At 44.4% G+C, this 17,980-nt stretch overlaps 1 protein-coding gene across 2 annotated transcripts in view; it reads right to left on the bottom strand.

Moving 5' to 3' along the window:
- Window positions 1-17,980, bottom strand: part of PLCD1 (phospholipase C delta 1) — a 298,909-nt gene that overhangs the window by 33,059 nt on the left and 247,870 nt on the right. For both annotated transcript variants that reach the window (XM_078665274.1, XM_078665273.1), the window contains exons 9-10: window positions 8,232-8,399; window positions 323-479 (exon numbers count right to left, since the gene is read on the bottom strand). In XM_078665274.1, the coding sequence (XP_078521400.1) occupies window positions 323-479; window positions 8,232-8,399 (325 nt within the window). The remainder of the gene's footprint in view (window positions 1-322; window positions 480-8,231; window positions 8,400-17,980) is intronic.

Below are 17,980 nucleotides of genomic sequence, written 5' to 3'. Positions count from 1 at the left end.
CAAGGGTCATTTGTATGATTCAGTTCTTCTGGTGATCTGCATCAGCAACAGATGCATGATTTTTCAGCAGAGATGACATGGAGCCACCATGATGGAGTACCTGTCATTTGTAGGCACCCCTGAAACAAGTGAATCCTAAACAATCAATTGTAAAATGCAACCAACCTTCAACGTTTACTGACTTTGTACTCTTACAGTGAACCTGTTCATGGATTAAAACATAAGCGCATTACATGATAGACATTCTAAACAGCGTTGTCTTGTTTATAAGACAAAATGTTTACAGGTAAATCCACAGGTACACAACATTTTTAATCCCTACCTGAATCATTAGCCAGCTTCTGGGCTTTACTTTCTACGAATGACGACATCTCGTAAAATGTCTGACGCGCTTTAGCGCCTGCAAAGCTGTTGAAGTGTACGCTTTTGCAGTAAACAACCGTGTCAGATAGCTCTTTTGCCAGTTTTACTGTAGATTTCTAGAGAAAAAAACAAAACAATTTGAAACATTAAAATATCAAACATAATGGTCTAGGATCATTACGAACACTGTATACACACATATAGAAATTCTTTAGTGAATCCTATATGTAAATGTACACCTACTACCTAGTCTGCAATAGCAGTTCTGTAGTTATGGCTGAACTGAAGCTACATTCTTGATGATTACTAACTTTAAACAAATTTGCAAAGGCATATCTAAAGTATGTGTTTGTCCACTTACACATTCATTTTGAAAAGATTAGTCAGATTTGAGGGACTCCCAAAACGTTTAACTTGAAGAATTATGCTCAGGTGCCATATAGGGCATCAAGGAAGGGTTTGACAGAACCTACATTACCTTTGTGTTTACGTGTAACTGTTTATAGTTGTTTTTGAGCAACACGAAGAGCACAAATTTGCAAAAGAGGTTTGAGGTGATTCATCTAAGTGATATGTGATGTATTTCATTTAAGAATCAGTTTGTGAATTGCATTTTCAAATATAAACTCAAACTTAACTGGCAGAGTGATGAGTGGATTACTCGGAGCATTTGATTGGTTGAAAGCGAATGAAAGTTTTTAAAGTGGCCTACATTAGGGCCCTTGTAGTGCTGAGCTAATTCAAGAAACTGAGGGCCAGATGTACGACCAAAGAATTTGCAACTCGCAAATTGAGCCCCCAATATTGGTATGTACAACAGTGTCTGTGACACTGATTGTGATTCCCAATGGGGTCGCAAATTGCATGAGGCACTCGCAATTTGCAACCCCATAGGGAATGGCTGCCCCTCCCAGGTATGGTGGCCTGCTGGGCTTAGCAGACCTCCATGTCTGGAACTACTTTTCAATAAAGCAGTTTTTTTTAACGCAGGCCATTTACCTTAAAGGAAAACGGGATGCATTTAAAAAAGAAAAATGAAAAGTTTTTGTTTCATTTTTAAGGGCAGGTAGTGGGGTCCCTGGGACGACTGCCTGCCCTTAATATTTTTAGCCCCAGCCACAAAGGGGAAGGGGTCCCCTGGTGACCCCTTCCCCACTGCAAGTGGTTTACCACCTTTCTGTGAAGGGTGGTAAACTGCAACTGCTTTGAGACAATTGTGGTCTCAAAAGAGTCATACATGGCATTTGGGGTCTCTATTAGGAAGGGAACGCCCCTTCCTAATAGCGAATTGCAAAACACTATTTTGCGAGTCGTAAATTTTTGCGACTCGCAAAATAGGGTTTGTACATGGCCAAAAGGATTTCTGAATGCGCAAACGTGTCTCAGGCTCGTCTGCACCTGGTTCTTAACCAAGCTTTTGTGTCATTTAGGGAGTCAATAAGTGGGTATTTAATACTTCTGGTGACCAGAACAGGTTTACAGCCCAAACATGTATTTATTTGTGGAATTTGTGATGTGCATAGTACGAAATAATTGTCCCATGGTGTGAGCAGCGTAGCTATAGGAAAGGCAGAATCACAATGGATGAAAAGGAAAGCTTTCAAACATTTTTTGAAAGCCCAGGAGGAGGGAAAAGTTCTTATGTGGTAGGAGAGTTGGTTCCACACTTTGACTTAATCACTCTGAAGCAACAGTCATCTCTAAGGAGGAGCCTAGAGGTAAGGAGAAAAAAGGTGAAGGCAGGAGGGACACTCCTGCTGCATATGCAAGAGGAAGCAAGACTGACCAGGCATTTGTAGATTAAGTATATGCTATTGAACTACATCCAGGCTTGAAGAAGCAAGCACTGAAGGTTCTATTGAAAGGGGTTATTTGATTGTTTTTAAGACTACAGCCAGTCTTCTAAACAATGCAATGCATTTCTAAAGCTCACAGTTACCTCAAGGAGGCATCCAGGCGCTAGTGGATAAAGACCACCCACAGCGTCATAGGAGAGAACCATGGTTGGGAGATGTTTATACGGGAATCAAAAAGAAGCGTTTTAAAATCTTTTCTAAGTATCGTTTAAAGGGGCTGCTTCTCAAAGCAAGTGGAAGTGCATTCCACAACCTTGCTGCCAGACATGCAAATGTCCTACCTCTTCTTCTGGCCTTGTATATCCAAGGAATTTGAAACAAAGTAAGAATGTTAGACCGCCAAGAACGCAACTGAGAAGAAAACTGGAAGGACATCTGAGGTAGAATGGGTCATTTTGATTGAATATCCTCAATGCAATGATCCTTCTTTTCACTGAAAGCCAGTCAAGCTGGCGTTACTAACATAATACCCAGACCATTGAGGGATTTTAAAATCAGTTGGTCAGCAGCACACTGAATAGTGTGGAGATGCTGGATGAGAAAGGCTGGGAGCCCTAAGTACAGACTATTGGATTCATCCAATTATGAAGTAATCAAAGCATGAACGCTTGTTTTTCGATGTTCCACAGGATTGAGGTGCAGCATCCTTCTCAAGAACCTCAGACTCAAAAAACAAGAGACAGAAAGTGCTTTAATATGAGGCTCAAAGGTAAGCTCGGAAACAAATTTAACTCCGAGGTTTCTTACCACAGGGGAGGGGCCCATCTCCGATGGCCACCAGGGGTTAGAATCAGAGGTAGACTTAACACCCAGAAAAAGAATCTCAGTCTTGTCTGAGTAAATTGCTAATAAAACAGATTTAATACTAAAAAGCTGGCATTCATCCAGTCCAGAACAGATTTAAGGCAAGTCTTACAGGAGCCCAAAGAAGAAGGAACTTTTTCATGAAAGGCCATGAAGAGTGGAGTATCATCCGCATAGGATACAACGCTCGCCACCCAGAATTCAACAATTTTAACCAAGGGTGAAAGAGAAATATTAAAAAGGGAAGAGCTAAGAACTGACTGAACCCTGTGGAACTCCGCAATCCAGGAGCTTAGCTGCAGAGGTGAAAGGATTGCTAATAAAAGATTTAAACCATAGCAAGACGTGGTCTTTGATGCAGATCATTTCCAGTTTCCCAAGCAAAATGGCATGAGACATATTAAACGCTGTGGAAGCCCTCTTCTAGCAACATTTAGGGTGCAGACCCCTTTTAGAATCATTTAGGATGCTTTGTATACTATTCAGTTGGTATTCAAGGGTGAAGAGCTGACCAGGGGTCAGCTACACCAATGTGCAGACCTTTGAATAGAAAGGTGGCAGTTGAGCTCCAGCAACACAAATAAACTATTTTTGATGATAGAATCAACAAATGAAGTCAGCATTCTGAGGGACAACAATAATGTTTTAAGAATTTAGAAAATGTTCTGAGGTGTTCAAAAAAAGAAGGAAGGGCTAGGTATTGTTTTGGAGAGAACAGCACATGATTATGGCCAAGAAATAGCACTTCAATTTTAGAGCCATTAGGTTTAATTCTGCTATAATAAAAAAAAATCCGTAGACATGGCGGATTTCAGTAAGGGAGTTCTGGCCACCTGCAGCGAAGAGGTGGTTTTGAGGGTGCATACGAGTGAAATAAGGGTTTGTACACCAAGAGCACTGTTATGAGGAACTACACGAAAATGTGAAATAGAGTACTGTATAGGGTGCCACTTTGAGAAACACTACAAGGCAAAATCAGTGATTCAGAGAAGTACCAGACAATTTAAGCAGACTCACAGAAGAACCAGTCAATTGTGGCACAGAGTCAGAGAAGCCAGTTGATTCCTGTAACGAGACAGAGAAACCAGACGTTTGTGGTACAGAGAAGCCACCCAAATATGGCACATTGGAGAAGAATGGCTTGAACCAGTAAAGACAACATGCACCTCTACCTGCTGCAGTAAAGCAATCAAAAAATATAGATACTATGAATAACAATATTGAACGCCACTTACAGCTCTAGGAGAATAAACCCAAAAGGAGGTTCTATATCTGATTGTGCAAGGAATCCATTACTACCAGCAACACGTGTGCATATGGGCTGAGCGTGTGGAACGAACAGAGGAGGTGAGAAAAAGGTTCTTTAAGGGAATGGTTCAATAATACTGCCTGACATTCAAAAATACGACAACATGCTTATTTAACATTTAGGGGTGTCGAATAAAAACACGAAAGGGTGTACTACAAAGAATGTCGAACAGTGTAACACAACGCCACAAATTCCGTGAACATATAAACACAGATACGTTTACATCAGAAAAACTAAAAGCATCTGAAGTAATCCAGTTGTAGTAATGGCCACATATGGAAACCACAACACAAAAAGTATTGCAAAAACAGTATGTCGTTTAGGTGCATTATGATGTAAGTGTTGAGATTATATATATATATATATATATATATATATATATATATATATATAAACAGCTCCACTCCTTCAGTTACACCCATCCGGGTTAGAAGAAACAGCACTCTCGGGGTTGTGGCTTCAGCAGAGGTTTATTCAAACAAACGCGTTTTCGGGACACAATCCCTTCGTCAGTGTTTACAAGTCAACGCACAGCGCAATGCCCTTATATGAGTACACTAGGGGTCAGTAACACAAACATAGGACTGCAACAAACAATCTTATTTGAGCGCCATCTTGGAACATGCATTTCGTCAATTACGAAAACATTGTTTACTTGTATAATTTCAATTCTTTGTTTTCCCTGATTAACTGTGAAACAGATTGAGAACATTAGAGCGGATCTTAACAGCTGACGGCGCTGAAGAAGGCACAACCGCCGAAATGCATTCGCCAGAGCTGGGACTATTTGAAATAAAGCTGTGTCCAACCTGAATCCCTCTTGCGGCCTCTGTTCTTTTTCAATGAAAAGGAATCTCTCCATATTTTCTGAGCTAGCCAGCAGCTCAGTTCAGATGGCCCTGCAGCGCAAGTGAACCCGAGGACAAACTGGCACACCGCTGCTTGCAGCTCATTCACTAACCAGGGGACTGGTATCTTCGGTGTCCGCCATGATCGTCCGGGGAAAAGTGAGAGGAACTAGGTATTTTACCTGAAGAGGGCGATCTGTCTCGCATTTGACAGCCCCTTCTCATGCATCTTCCGAGCGCATCTGGCTGCTGCAGTATTCAAGGGGACGCGACACGGACACTGCCTGTTTCAGCGGCTCCGTGACCCACTCGACTCACCTGAAGCTTGCACTGCGAATACAGAGTCCACTCCTCCACACCACCAGCCCGGGATACCATGATGTGGCATGCTGGGAATTGGAGTTCGCTGGTAACTCACGCGGGCTCTGATTGGTGCGCAGACCGCGTTGGAAGGAGGGACACAAGTGCCGGCAATTATTTTAAACAGATTGAGAACATTAGAGCGGATCTTAACAGCTGACGGCGCTGAAAGGCACAACCGCCGAAATGCATTCGCCAGAGCTGGGACTATTTGAAATAAAGCTGTGTCCAACCTGAATCCCTCTTGCGGCCTCTGTTCTTTTTCAACGAAAAGGAATCTCTCCATATTTTCTGAGCTAGCCAGCAGCTCAGTTCAGATGGCCCTGCAGCGCAAGTGAACCCGAGGACAAACTGGCACACCGCTGCTTGCAGCTCATTCACTAACCAGGGGACTGGTATCTTCGGTGTCCGCCATGATCGTCCGGGGAAAGTGAGAGGAACTAGGTATTTTACCTGAAGAGGGCGATCTGTCTCGCATTTGACAGCCCCTTCTCATGCATCTTCCGAGCGCATCTGGCTGCTGCAGTATTCAAGGGGACGCGGTAAGGACACTGCCTGTTTCAGCGGCTTCATGACCCACTCGACTCACCTGAAGCTTGCACTGCGAATACCGAGTCCACTCCTCCACACCACCAGCCCGGGATACCATGATGTGGCATGCTGGGAATTGGAGTTTGCTGGTAACTCACGCGGGCTCTGATTGGTGCGCAGACCGCGTTGGAAGGAAGGACACAAGTGCCGGCAATTATTTTAAACAGATTGAGAACATTAGAGCGGATCCTAACAGCTGACGGCGCTGAAGAAGGCACAACCTCCGAAATGCATTCGCCAGAGCTGGGACTATTTGAAATAAAGCTGTGTCCAACCTGAATCCCTCTTGCAGCCTCTGTTCTTTTTCAACGAAAAGGAATCTCTCCATATATATATATATATATATATATATATATATATATATATATATATGACAGCTCCACTCCTTCAGTTACACCCATCCGGGTTAGAAGAAACAGCACTCTCGGGGTTGTGGCTTCAGCAGAGGTTTATTCAAACAAACGCGTTTCGGGACACAATCCCTTTGTCAGTGTTTACAAGTCAACGCACAGCGCAATGCCATTATATGAGTACACTAGGGGTCAGTAACACAAACATAGGACTGCAACAAACAATCGTATTTGCGCGCCATCTTGGAACATGCATTTCGTCAATTACGAAAAGATTGTTTACTTGTATAATTTCAATTCTGTGTTTTTCACAGTTAATCACGGAAAACAAAGAATTGAAATTATACAAGTAAACAATGTTTTCGTAATTGACGAAATGCATGTTCCAAGATGGCGCGCAAATACGATTGTTTGTTGCAGTCCTATGTTTCATTGTCACCGTAGTATTCAATCTCTTCTAATTCAAAAATTCAATTCAATTCAATGTATCAACAATAGAGCAAAAAAGAGACATGAATAAATCACCGATAGGTTTGACAGTTTGCTTAGCACAAAATAATTTAAAGAGAAATTGATTAAAAATGTACTGATTATTATTTTTAAGTGGTTAGTTAATGTTAGGACGGATTTGTATTTTTGCATGACTTTTTTTTATAAGAATCAAGTGATTTTATCCCATTTATATAGAATGAGTTTATAGTTTATGCTAACCCAAATAACCTTATGTTTGGAATTTAACTAAGCGGTCTTGCCTCACTCCTTTCTTTTTCATGATCGTTGAGGTGGATGAAGGCACTATAGTGGGTCTAGACACGGTCTGATAGCACAAGACACTACTGCCTTTTAACCTGTACAGTTTTTCAGTCTTTTATCAGCACATAAGCCTTAGTTGAAGCATCACTTCAGGGACCATTCTAGGGAAACATTAAAATAGTGCAACAAAAGTAGGCCAAATCCATTTGCAACACTTATGCTGCTCATATAATGGGAAACAAAGGAACCCATATTTGCACAAGGGCAGACATGGCACAAACTGAATCGACATTATTTGTGCTGTGCTTGTATAATAGGAAGTGTAGGGTATCTATTTCTATAGTTCTGTACAGTAAAAGATCAGACTGTGTTGGATGCAAACTCAAGTTGGTCATTTGTGGTATTGTGAGGTATGGATTGTGGTCTTTGTGAAAGACTTATAACACAAAATAATTTATAAGCAACAATGTTTGTAATTTATTTTCAAAAATGGTTCCATAATCCATTTTCACATTTTTACCCTGATGCAAAAAAAACTCTCAGTAACAAGCAGTGGTGCAAATTTGGTTGCTTTCTTACCTGTCAACCAAGCAGCAAGACAAGGCAATAAGGGCTTTGCTATCCATTTGTACCACTGCAAAGTTTTGGTACAATAACCCAAGTTTGAAAAATGTCTTTCAGGCGACTGTGTGTCACTATTACACTAGTGTGCAACCCAGTTCAGACTGTATGGGCGTCTCCCTGCGGTCCGCATAGTGGTTAAACATGGCATCTCGCACCAACCACCTTACCGTGCCAGTCTATTTATCTCCCTCTTGCAGGTCAGTTTTCGTGAATGGCTTCAGCTTTTGTCACAGTTGTCCTATGTTTCTCTCCCTCCCTTTTCTGCCTTGCTCTATTATTCAGGGACAAAGTCTGATCATGATAAATAAGTTATAGTCCCCACCACCTGCAATCACAAACAAGCAGTCCGAAAACCCCTCACTGATGCACTTACATCGTTTTTATTTGCCACTTTATGCTTCACAGATTCATCCTCCATTTCTGCCGCTTCGTCTTCGTCAGACACATCTGCCGCTTCCGCGCTGCTGTGGCCGTTGTGGATGGAGCTGTCCGCCAGCCTGTTCAGCTTCTTTCCTTTCACAAGGATCTTCCCCTTCAGTTGCTGGGTTCACACAAAAGACAAGACAAAATGTCGAAATTAGGCAATCTGGTAAAGAGATAAAGAGTTGCCATGAACACTTGTGTTGTATTTGCCTAGCTACACTGTCGATGATCCAAGGGGTGGGAAGGCAGTTGGATAGTCAAAGTGCAGTTTTTATTGTATGTTATCATTGCTCAAGGGATTTTCTCTGATAATATCATATATATATATATATATATATATATATATATATATATATATATATATATATATATCTCAATCCACACGTTTTCCGGTTCCTCTTGGAAAACATCCCATGTCGGTTGTGCATATACACGGCTAGAACCACTTGCCGATTTACTATTATTCAATTTCTTTCATCAAAAAATGCACACTCAGAGGTTAGGTAAAGTCTGCCAAAACTTTAATCCCGCAATTTGCGATTCTCTAAATGCAATGCAAGAAGCATTCTCAGAATGCCACTTTGCATTAAGGAATCGCAAATTACCATCAACTTCAAGTTGATGGTAATTTGCAATTCCTTAGAAAAATGCACGAAATAGCATTTTTCGAAGTGCCATGTGGCGCATAGACATGCCCTTAGGGCATGTGTGTGCGCCACATGTGCATAAATACTATTTTGGGGGCTGCATCAGGGTGGCCTTTTGGCACCCTTGAAATACATTTGCAATTTGCGATTATCGATTTGGTAATCCCAAATTGCAAATGCTTTCCCATTCATTCCTAGGGGCCTCTAGGCTCATAGGAATGAATGGGAAAGAATTCCCCAATAGCGAATGGTAATCTGCGATTCGCTAATAGGGAATGTTTAGGAATCGCTTTTTTTCTGCAAAACCTACATGCATAAGGAATTGCGATTCCTTAACTGCGATTCCTTAATAATTGCTATTAAGGAATTACAATTCCTTAGCTTGATGCACGTGCCCCTATACCTCATAGGACAAATAATCTACCTTGGTGACGGGTGAAGCAGTTTCACTTAGCCTAACAATGTTGCTTATTTTATCGAAATTCGCTGGGCACAGTATGAGGATGCGGAATCCTGTTTTGTCCCTGCCGTGGCTTATTTTTAGCAGACACAAGAAGGTTCAATTCTGAAACATTGTTTTAGACCGTATGTTGCCCGTATTGCCTTAATTTGTCTTTTTGAGAAAATGAGCCACGTGGCGGCTGGAGTGCCTTGAAACTGGGGTTGGGGCACATCACATGAGAGGACTGCAGGCATATGATGCATGGACCCAGCACCTTATAATTCTAATGGTCAAGTGGTGTCCAACTAAGGGGTACATAAAAAGACATGCTCAAGTAAAAACATCCCAGATAATAATTTTATTTAGTGACCCGACTTAAATTCTTGGTCCCATCTGCATACATGTGTTTCGAAGGTTACAGTATGAAATTCTGGGCTTTGCCATTTTATCGCTGTTATTAAAGTGTGGTTTGTTGGGGGTAGTCCGTGTACTGACGGAGCAGGGTGCAATCAGTCGTATGCAGATATCGGTTTTGTACAGCCTTTATGGGTAACACGGTGATGCTTTCTTCACCATGCATTGACAAAAACCCCACTCTCCCCTCCCCAAGAGATATCCATATTTGTCAAAAGTGGGATGGAAAATGAACCTTGCACAGTGATTAATTGGGATGGGGTTTGATGTAGGAGTTTGTGAGAATTGTATATGGTCCAATAGAACTGCAAAACTATCCCCATGAAAACAGGTCTTCTTATTTTTAGGAACAGAAATAGATGCATAGTTTCATTAAACAATCTCCAGCAGACAGAACTCCACTGTGATCATTGCACCCATCTGAAAAGACAGTTTCATGTTTTTAACAGCAGATGGCGCTGCAGCCTAAGCGGGACAGTGGAAAACAAATCCCAGAAGCTGTTGTTTTCCTAGAAAAAGAGGAGTCCTCACTGAAAAGATTCCGCCCCGGACTGCGTTTCCTACTGCCTGGTTTGTGAACTTGGCAACCGTGAAAACATTAGCAGGAAAGAATGTAACCTTTTCCTCGGAGCGACAAATCGTTCCGTATTTGTTTACATGGAAGAGAGTCTTAGAGCAAGATGGTCTCGCCCAAATGAAGCAATTGTACGCAGCATTTATAGAGCGCACAGTGAACCTACGGGTATCCTGGCGCTTGAACACGTGCGATCAGCTAATTGCCCGAACTATCATCAGAAAACGTTTCATTACGCACAGAGTCACTTCTACCAATGAAAATTCAGATACCATGTAATACTATGACAGAACCTGCAAACAAGGTCTCATTTTCACAACTCAAGATCCCATTAATTCGGGTTTCATTGTTTTTTTTAGATTTCCTTACTAACTTCCTTATTTCCGGACTAACATGTTACGTACCATCACGTAGGGTATCATTATTTCGTTCTATTATTTTTTAATAATTATTTCTTAGTCCTTAACTTTGTCAAACTTTTTTTTTTCTTAAAAAAAAATATTTTTGTGTAGCTAAACACCCCTCAATTCTATGGCAGGACAGGAGGCTTAGATTATGCTTTCTCTATTTCTTTACTAACAAACAGCAGCCAATAGAAATATAGTAAAGAAAAAACAAACTCAAACTCCCATGAGCCCTTAGGCAACCATAGAGAGTACATACTATATAAACCACCATAGAGGACAACACTTCCTCTTTCTTTGCTGCTTCGCAGCCAGTTAAGTCCATTTCTCTTTCTTATTACATTTTGCATATTTGCTTGCTTGCATTCATTGTATTGTTACTTGTGCGTTTACATACGCGCTGTGTGCCGCTTTTCAGCTGCTCGCTTTCATTGCTGCCGCTTGCCGTATGGTTCGCCTCTGGCGCTCGTTTCTCGCCGTTTGGTGCGTTTGTTTTCCTTCCGTTTGGAGAGCGCGTGACGCCTCTCTTGTACTGCGGGCGCCTTGTGCCCGTGTGTCTTCTGTTGTGGAGCGGGACCGGGGCTCAGGAGCTCGCGCACTGGTGTCGCGCGTCGCTCTTCTTCCGGAGTGACAGGCACGCCTCCGCGCATGCGCGTTGGCTTTGTTTATGTTCCGTGTGTGTCACGGAGCCCGGACACGCTCGGAGGCGGCGTTGCTTCTTGTGCCTCAGCCCACTGCCTGCCGGAGAGCCCCTCAGACGCCTTTTTCCCTCGGGACTGGGATTAGGGCTGTATAACTAATAGAGGCGTTGCCTAGGGTGGCTATCTTTGCAAGCCTGTCCCTCCACTTTGATTTTTGCTATCTTGGGTCGAGTTCGTTGCTCTGCCTGTGAGGCTTGCTTGGGGCTGTCACCCCCCCTGACTGGGTCGCTTGGTTACCGCCTTGGCCCTGTTTGGTGTTTGTTTTGTGGGCTTCTTGGTGTCCATATATATATAACTTTATATATATATATTCCTAAGTGGTTTTTTTCATTTTCCTCTCACCATGGCTGAGTATGAGGACGCTGAGGCATACTATTATGATGAGGAACCAGAAGAGTCCTTTGAGTACGACCTGGTCGATGCCCTTGACCAGGGGGTTCGTCACTCAGTCAATACTGCACTGGTCCACGCAATAGGGCCTTTGAAGCGCCATTTGTCAGATTACGCCCAGCAACAGGGCTGGATTCCATCTTCTTCGACCAAGCACTCCTCTAAATCGCCTAAAAACCCCCATAAGTCGGACTTTATGAAATTGGCTAAGTCCTTGTCTGCCCCTACTGTCTCTAAAAGACCCCGTCCTCCTTCCCCAGACACGGAGGACGCCTCCTCCTCTTCCTCTTCAGGTCCTTCTGGTGTTCCCCCTGCTAAAAAGGCACGCAAAGAACATTTTGTTGACGCCTCTTCCCATCCACCGGTCCTGACTTTTGAGCCAACTGATATCATCCATCCAAATTCCAAGATTTGGTCCCCTGCTCCAGAAGTTGCGGATTACAAACAGGCTCATATCCGTGAATCCTTTGATCAGGAGGTGCGCTCTCGGTTACGGTCCGAGTGCCCTCGTCCTGACTTGGAGGATAAATTAGCTGACACCCCGGAGGTAGATCCAACGATTTTGACATATCTCAAAAAGTTCACGAAGGATCCGAAGAAAGGGATTGATCGCTCTTGGCGCCTGTGTCAGGATAAGCTTCTTGATCTTCTTGGCCCCCTAACGAAGATCCTGGATTTGGGTTATCAGGCGCAGGGGTCGGCATCTGGCATCGACCCTGATGAACTTATTGGATGGGCCCAACGGGCTATCTGTTTCCTGGGAAACGCGAACTGTGCCCTGTCCACCGAACGTAGACGTTCCATCTTATTGAAAATGGATCCCCGGTTGTCTGAACTGGCGACGTCTGAGTCGGGCCCCTTGGCTCAGGGTCTCTTGTTTGGCCAGCCATTTTTGAAGGAGTTGACACAGTTTGTTGCAACCTTTAGTGGCCTTGACAAGGCGCAGTCTTCTTTGCGCAGGGCGTTCCGCCCGGTTTTTGCCAGGGCCGGACGTTCAGGGGGACGTTCGTTCGGCCGAGGTTCTGGTCAGCAGCGTGGCCAGCAGTCCCACCAGGGTGGAGGTGGACAGCGTCATCAGCAACAGTCTTCCTATTCCGGTTCTAAGGCGACCTTCTACCCCTCCCGTAAAGGTCGTGGTCAAGGCCACAAAGGAGGTTACGGTGGAAACCAGGGAGGTCGACAGGATTTCTCCTCAGCAGGTGAGCTTGATTCCTTACGACACTGTTGTTCTGGGGGGCAGGGTGCAATTTTTTCTAGAGAATTGGCGCACGATCTCAAACGATGCATGGATCTTGCAGACAGTTCAAGGGTACCACATCGAGTTTTATCACCCGCCCCTTCAGGGTCTCGTCCCTTTTCCCCTTGTTTTTTCCCAACGAGATCGGGAGGTGATTTCCGCGGAAATCGATTCTCTTCTTCTCAAAGGGGCCATTGTGCGCACGACCTTACATCCACAAGGGTTTGTCAGCAACGTATTTCTAGTGGAGAAGAAAGGGGGAGGATCTCGCCTTGTGCTCAATCTCAAGGAATTCAACAACGGAGTGGTCTATCGCCACTTCAAGATGGAGGGCATCCATCTTCTCCGGGATCTTCTTCGCAAAGGCGACTGGATGGTTCGCCTGGATTTGAAGGACGCTTACTTGTCCATTCCCATTTTTCCGCCTCATCGCCGCTTTCTGCAGTTCCAGTGGTCGGGGGAGTGGTTCGAGTACACGGTTCTCCCGTTCGGCCTCTCGTCCGCCCCATGGTGCTTCACGACCAGTCATGGAATCGCTGCGGGCACGGGGGGTGCGCCTTATCGTGTATCTGGACGACATTCTTTTGATGGCTCAGTGCCCGCTGCAACTTCGTTCCCATTTATCATGGACAATCGATCTACTTCAATCTCTAAGATTTCTAGTGCATCCTCAGAAATCTCATTTACAACCCACTCAGTCGATAGAGTTTCTGGGTTTCCTTGTGGACTCGATCTCTTGCCAACTTCTCTTGCCTGCCCAGAAGGTCAGGTCTATCGAGGGAATTGAGGTCACTGTTGTCTGCACCGAACGTATCATTGCGGTCGATCGCTCGGATTGTCGGACTGTTGGCCTCTTCCATTCAGGCAATCTTTCCGGGTCCCTTACATTATCGGGCCCTGCAGCGTCTCAAGATCCGTCACTTGCAGAAGGGTCTTCGTTATTCCGACCTTGTTCCTCTGTCACAGGACGCGAAGTCGGAGATGTTGTGGTGGCTCCATCACATGGAAGCCTGGAACGGGAAAGCCCTGTTCGGCTCAACTCCGGACTTAGTGCTGGAGTCGGATGCGAGTCTATGGGGCTGGGGAGCCCGTTGCGGAGACTTGGCGACGGGGGGCCGTTGGTCTCAGGACGAATTGGCCCTTCACATCAATTGCCTGGAACTTCTGGCGGGATCTTTTGCGATCCGCAGCCTTGCTCCACAGGCCACCAGCTGTTGCATTTTGCTCCGCATGGACAACATCTCAGCGGTGAGGTATGTGAACAAACTGGGGGGGACACGGTCGAGATTGTTAGCAGAGATTGCGAAGGATTTCTGGCATTTCTGCCTTCAGAGGAAGATCACTCTTATTGCAGAGTATCTCCCGGGTCGCCAGAATCAGGTGGCCGACTGGAACTCTCGCCATCTGCTGGACTTCAGCGACTGGCGCCTTCACCCACGGGTCTTTCGCCTCCTGTCTCGCCTTTGGGGTCGACCTTGGATCGATCTCTTCGCTTCTCGACTCAATGCTCAACTACCCAAGTTTTACAGCTGGCGTCCGGATCCGGAGGCTCTTGCCACGGATGCCTTTCTCCAGACTTGGCCTCCTCAGCTTTGCTATGCTTTTCCCCCGTTCGCGATGAACCCGCGAGTCTTGGCCAGAACGAAACAGTTTCTGTCGGAGATCATTCTGATCACTCCTCTTTGGAGGGCTCAAGCGTGGTTTCCGGATCTTCTGGAAATGAGTTGCTCGACTCCGTTCCTGCTTCCAACGAAGTGGAACCTGCTGTTGGATCCTCTGCTCCATCCACATCCTCTAATTCTGTCGGGCCAGCTCCGTCTAGTGGCGTGGCGTCTCTCGGGGAACGTTGGAAAGTCCCTGGCTTATCTGGAGACGCTGAGAGATTTATCAATGAAGCTTGGGCCCCCAACACGCGCAAGCGTTATGCGTCAGCTTGGCGTCGGTGGTGTGATTGGTGTTCTGAACGAGATCTGGATCCCGCTTCAGCAGATGTCTCTCTAGTTGTTAATTTTCTTGCTTCCATCGCTTCTTCTGGTTCTGCTTACAGAACTGTCAATTCTTTTCGTTCCGCTCTCTCTGCGGGCCATGATCTGGTCGACGGGAAGCCTATTGGGGAACATCGTCTCATCTCTGCATTGCTACGTGGAGTTCGGATGGCTAAACCGCCATGTCCGAAGTATGTTGCGCTTTGGGATGTCTCCATTGTGTTGCGTTTTCTGGAAGCTTGGCCTCCCAACGCTTCTCTGTCTCGTAAGCAATTGTCTGCGAAATTGGCAATGCTTTTATGCTTGGTGTCCTGTAAGCGTGTTTCGGATGTACGCGCATTAGATCTCGCGGGTCGTTCTTTTTCCCCCGAAGGCGTAACTTTTACGGTTTCCAAACGTACAAAGGCTAATCTGTCAACTGTCACTTATCCAGCATTTCCTCACCATCCACAGTTGTGCGTAGTCCGCTGCATAAAAGCTTATGAGGTGAGTACTGCTCCTTTTCGTCAGGATTTGTCTGGACAGTTGTTGATTGCTTTGCAAAAGCCTTTTAAGCCTGTGGCGCCAGCTACTCTGGCTCGTTGGATACATTGGCTTATGTCCGAGGCGGGAATTGATGTCTCCATTTTTGGAGCTCATTCCGCAAGGGGTGCCATGGCCTCTAAGGCTTTTCATGTTGGTGTAAGTTTGCAAGACATTGTGAAGACGGCTGATTGGTCTTCTGATACTGTGTTTAAGACGTATTATTTCAAACCTATTGTGGATATTGCCTCTGTTGTGGTGGACAAGCTTTGAACAAGCATAATCTAAGCCTCCTGTCCTGCCATAGAATTAAAAATTTGCAAACATTCGTGACAAGAATTTTCAATTCTATTAAGGACACGGAGGCGAGGATTATCCCGCCCATTTGTATTCTACTGCATTGTTTATATTGCATTGTTGCTTTGCTATGATCTGCAATGTTTCTTGCATTGACTTTTTTCCCCACCCTCTGTGATGCTCCCTTTCCAGGGTTTTGGGGATGTGTATTACGGCTTTGTTTTTCTTTCAGGCTCGGACCAGAAGTGATCCTTCGTCATGGTCTCCTGCACTGTTTCCGCTCCCTTGGATGCTGGATTTGCTGTATTTCCTGATGCGACTTCTGTGCTTTTGGATTGTTGCCTGTTTCCTGTTGGCTCCTTTGGTGGTTACCTTCGGACTTTTCCTTCTGGATGGTCAGCGGTACTTTCTTCAATGACTTTTGACTGTTTATGATTCCTGGACAAAGAAAGAGGAAGTGTTGTCCTCTATGGTGGTTTATATAGTATGTACTCTCTATGGTTGCCTAAGGGCTCATGAGAGTTGTAGTTTGTTTTTTCTTTACTATATTTCTATTGGCTGCTGTTTGTTAGTAAAGAAATAGAGAAAGCATAATCCTCGCCTCCGTGTCCTTAATAGAATTGAAAATTCTTGTCACGAATGTTTGCAAATTTTTAATTCTACCCCTAAATCCTAAAAAATAACCTAAATGTTTATATAGCTGCTATTGCATTTTTATTGGGAGGGTAAACCACCACAACCCCCCCTTGTAGAAATAAGAGGCATACCCCTGAACCCTAAAAAGCCTTTTTAACGAATACGCAAAAATATGCCTACACCCTAGAAACCTATCACATCTATTTCAAACACAACCCTAACCCCTAAGAAACCCTGCACACCTGGCCAGTTCAACTCCCTAGCATCCCATTTTTAATCTACCAAACACAAATGATACACCCCTGAGCCCTAAAACACCCTATGATATAAAGTTTTCATTGTATTTGTATCGATGGGCAAACCCTCACATCACCCACCTGCTTTTTATTTATTAATATGCGACACACTGCTGAATCCTGAAAATAATATTTTCTCAATAGAGAAACACATCTGTTGTACCACACCCCAAAACTTTAGAAAACTCTGGACACTTAGTCCATTCACAATCCTAGCACGGCACAGGTCTTAAGCAGTGCATGATTTAAGTGACTAAACTATAACAGGCGGGGCGGGAATTATTATAACTTTAGGGTACGAGTTATAGTTACTTGAGATAACTATAAATGGTGAATTTCAGTGGTTTTGTTACCTTAAAACGGTATAATTTAACTGACATTTTTACCTAATTATAACGTCTCTTTAAACTTTGGTGTTTTTTTCCAGTGAATATATATATATATATATATATATATTTATATTACCCAGTGGCGGTTGCCACTGGGGTTATAGTTAGATCAGCGTTTCCACAGGAAATGCATTTTTTTGTGTTGGTAATAACTTTGACCCCATTTGACGAATCTCCACAAAACATTCCAAAAAGGTGCTACTTTTTTATTAGTTTTTGCATGGAAAGTTTCGGGGTGATTCATCAAGCGGGGGCAGAGTAAAAAAGGGGGTCCCAAAATGCAAAATCCCCATGCATTTTCCATAGACTTCTTTAAGAAGCACTACCACAAAAACTGCTGAACGAAATTACACCAAATTTGGCAGGAAGCTAGATCTTGGTCCACAGAGTGTGCTGTTTGTGATTTGGTGTAAACCAGTTTAGTGGTTTTTGTGGAATAAAAGTTTAAAAATATGTGTTTATCTGGACGATTGGGTCCGTGAGAGGCTCTCTGGAGTCTCGCGGAAGCGCCAATTTAAAAATGGAGCATTCCCATTGGCCCAGGGAGCTTTTCTTCCCTAGGGAGACTGACTCCTGCAGGAGCGAGCGCTCTGATTGGCTGCCAGCAACACCAGAAAAACTTTTTTTTTAAATGGGTGAGGGGGTTGCGATGACACCCTCGCGGAGCCTTCAAAGGCCATGGGGAACCCTTCTCCCGGGGTCAGCTCATTTGCTGTGTCCCGGCCAGCGGGAGCCTAATAAAGCTTGGGGAGGGGGCCAAGACGC

The sequence above is a fragment of the Lissotriton helveticus genome, chromosome 10 (genome assembly GCF_964261635.1).
Source record: "Lissotriton helveticus chromosome 10, aLisHel1.1, whole genome shotgun sequence".
In the NCBI taxonomy this organism is placed as follows: domain Eukaryota; kingdom Metazoa; phylum Chordata; class Amphibia; order Caudata; family Salamandridae; genus Lissotriton; species Lissotriton helveticus.
This window is presented reverse-complemented; position numbering and strand designations above follow the sequence as displayed.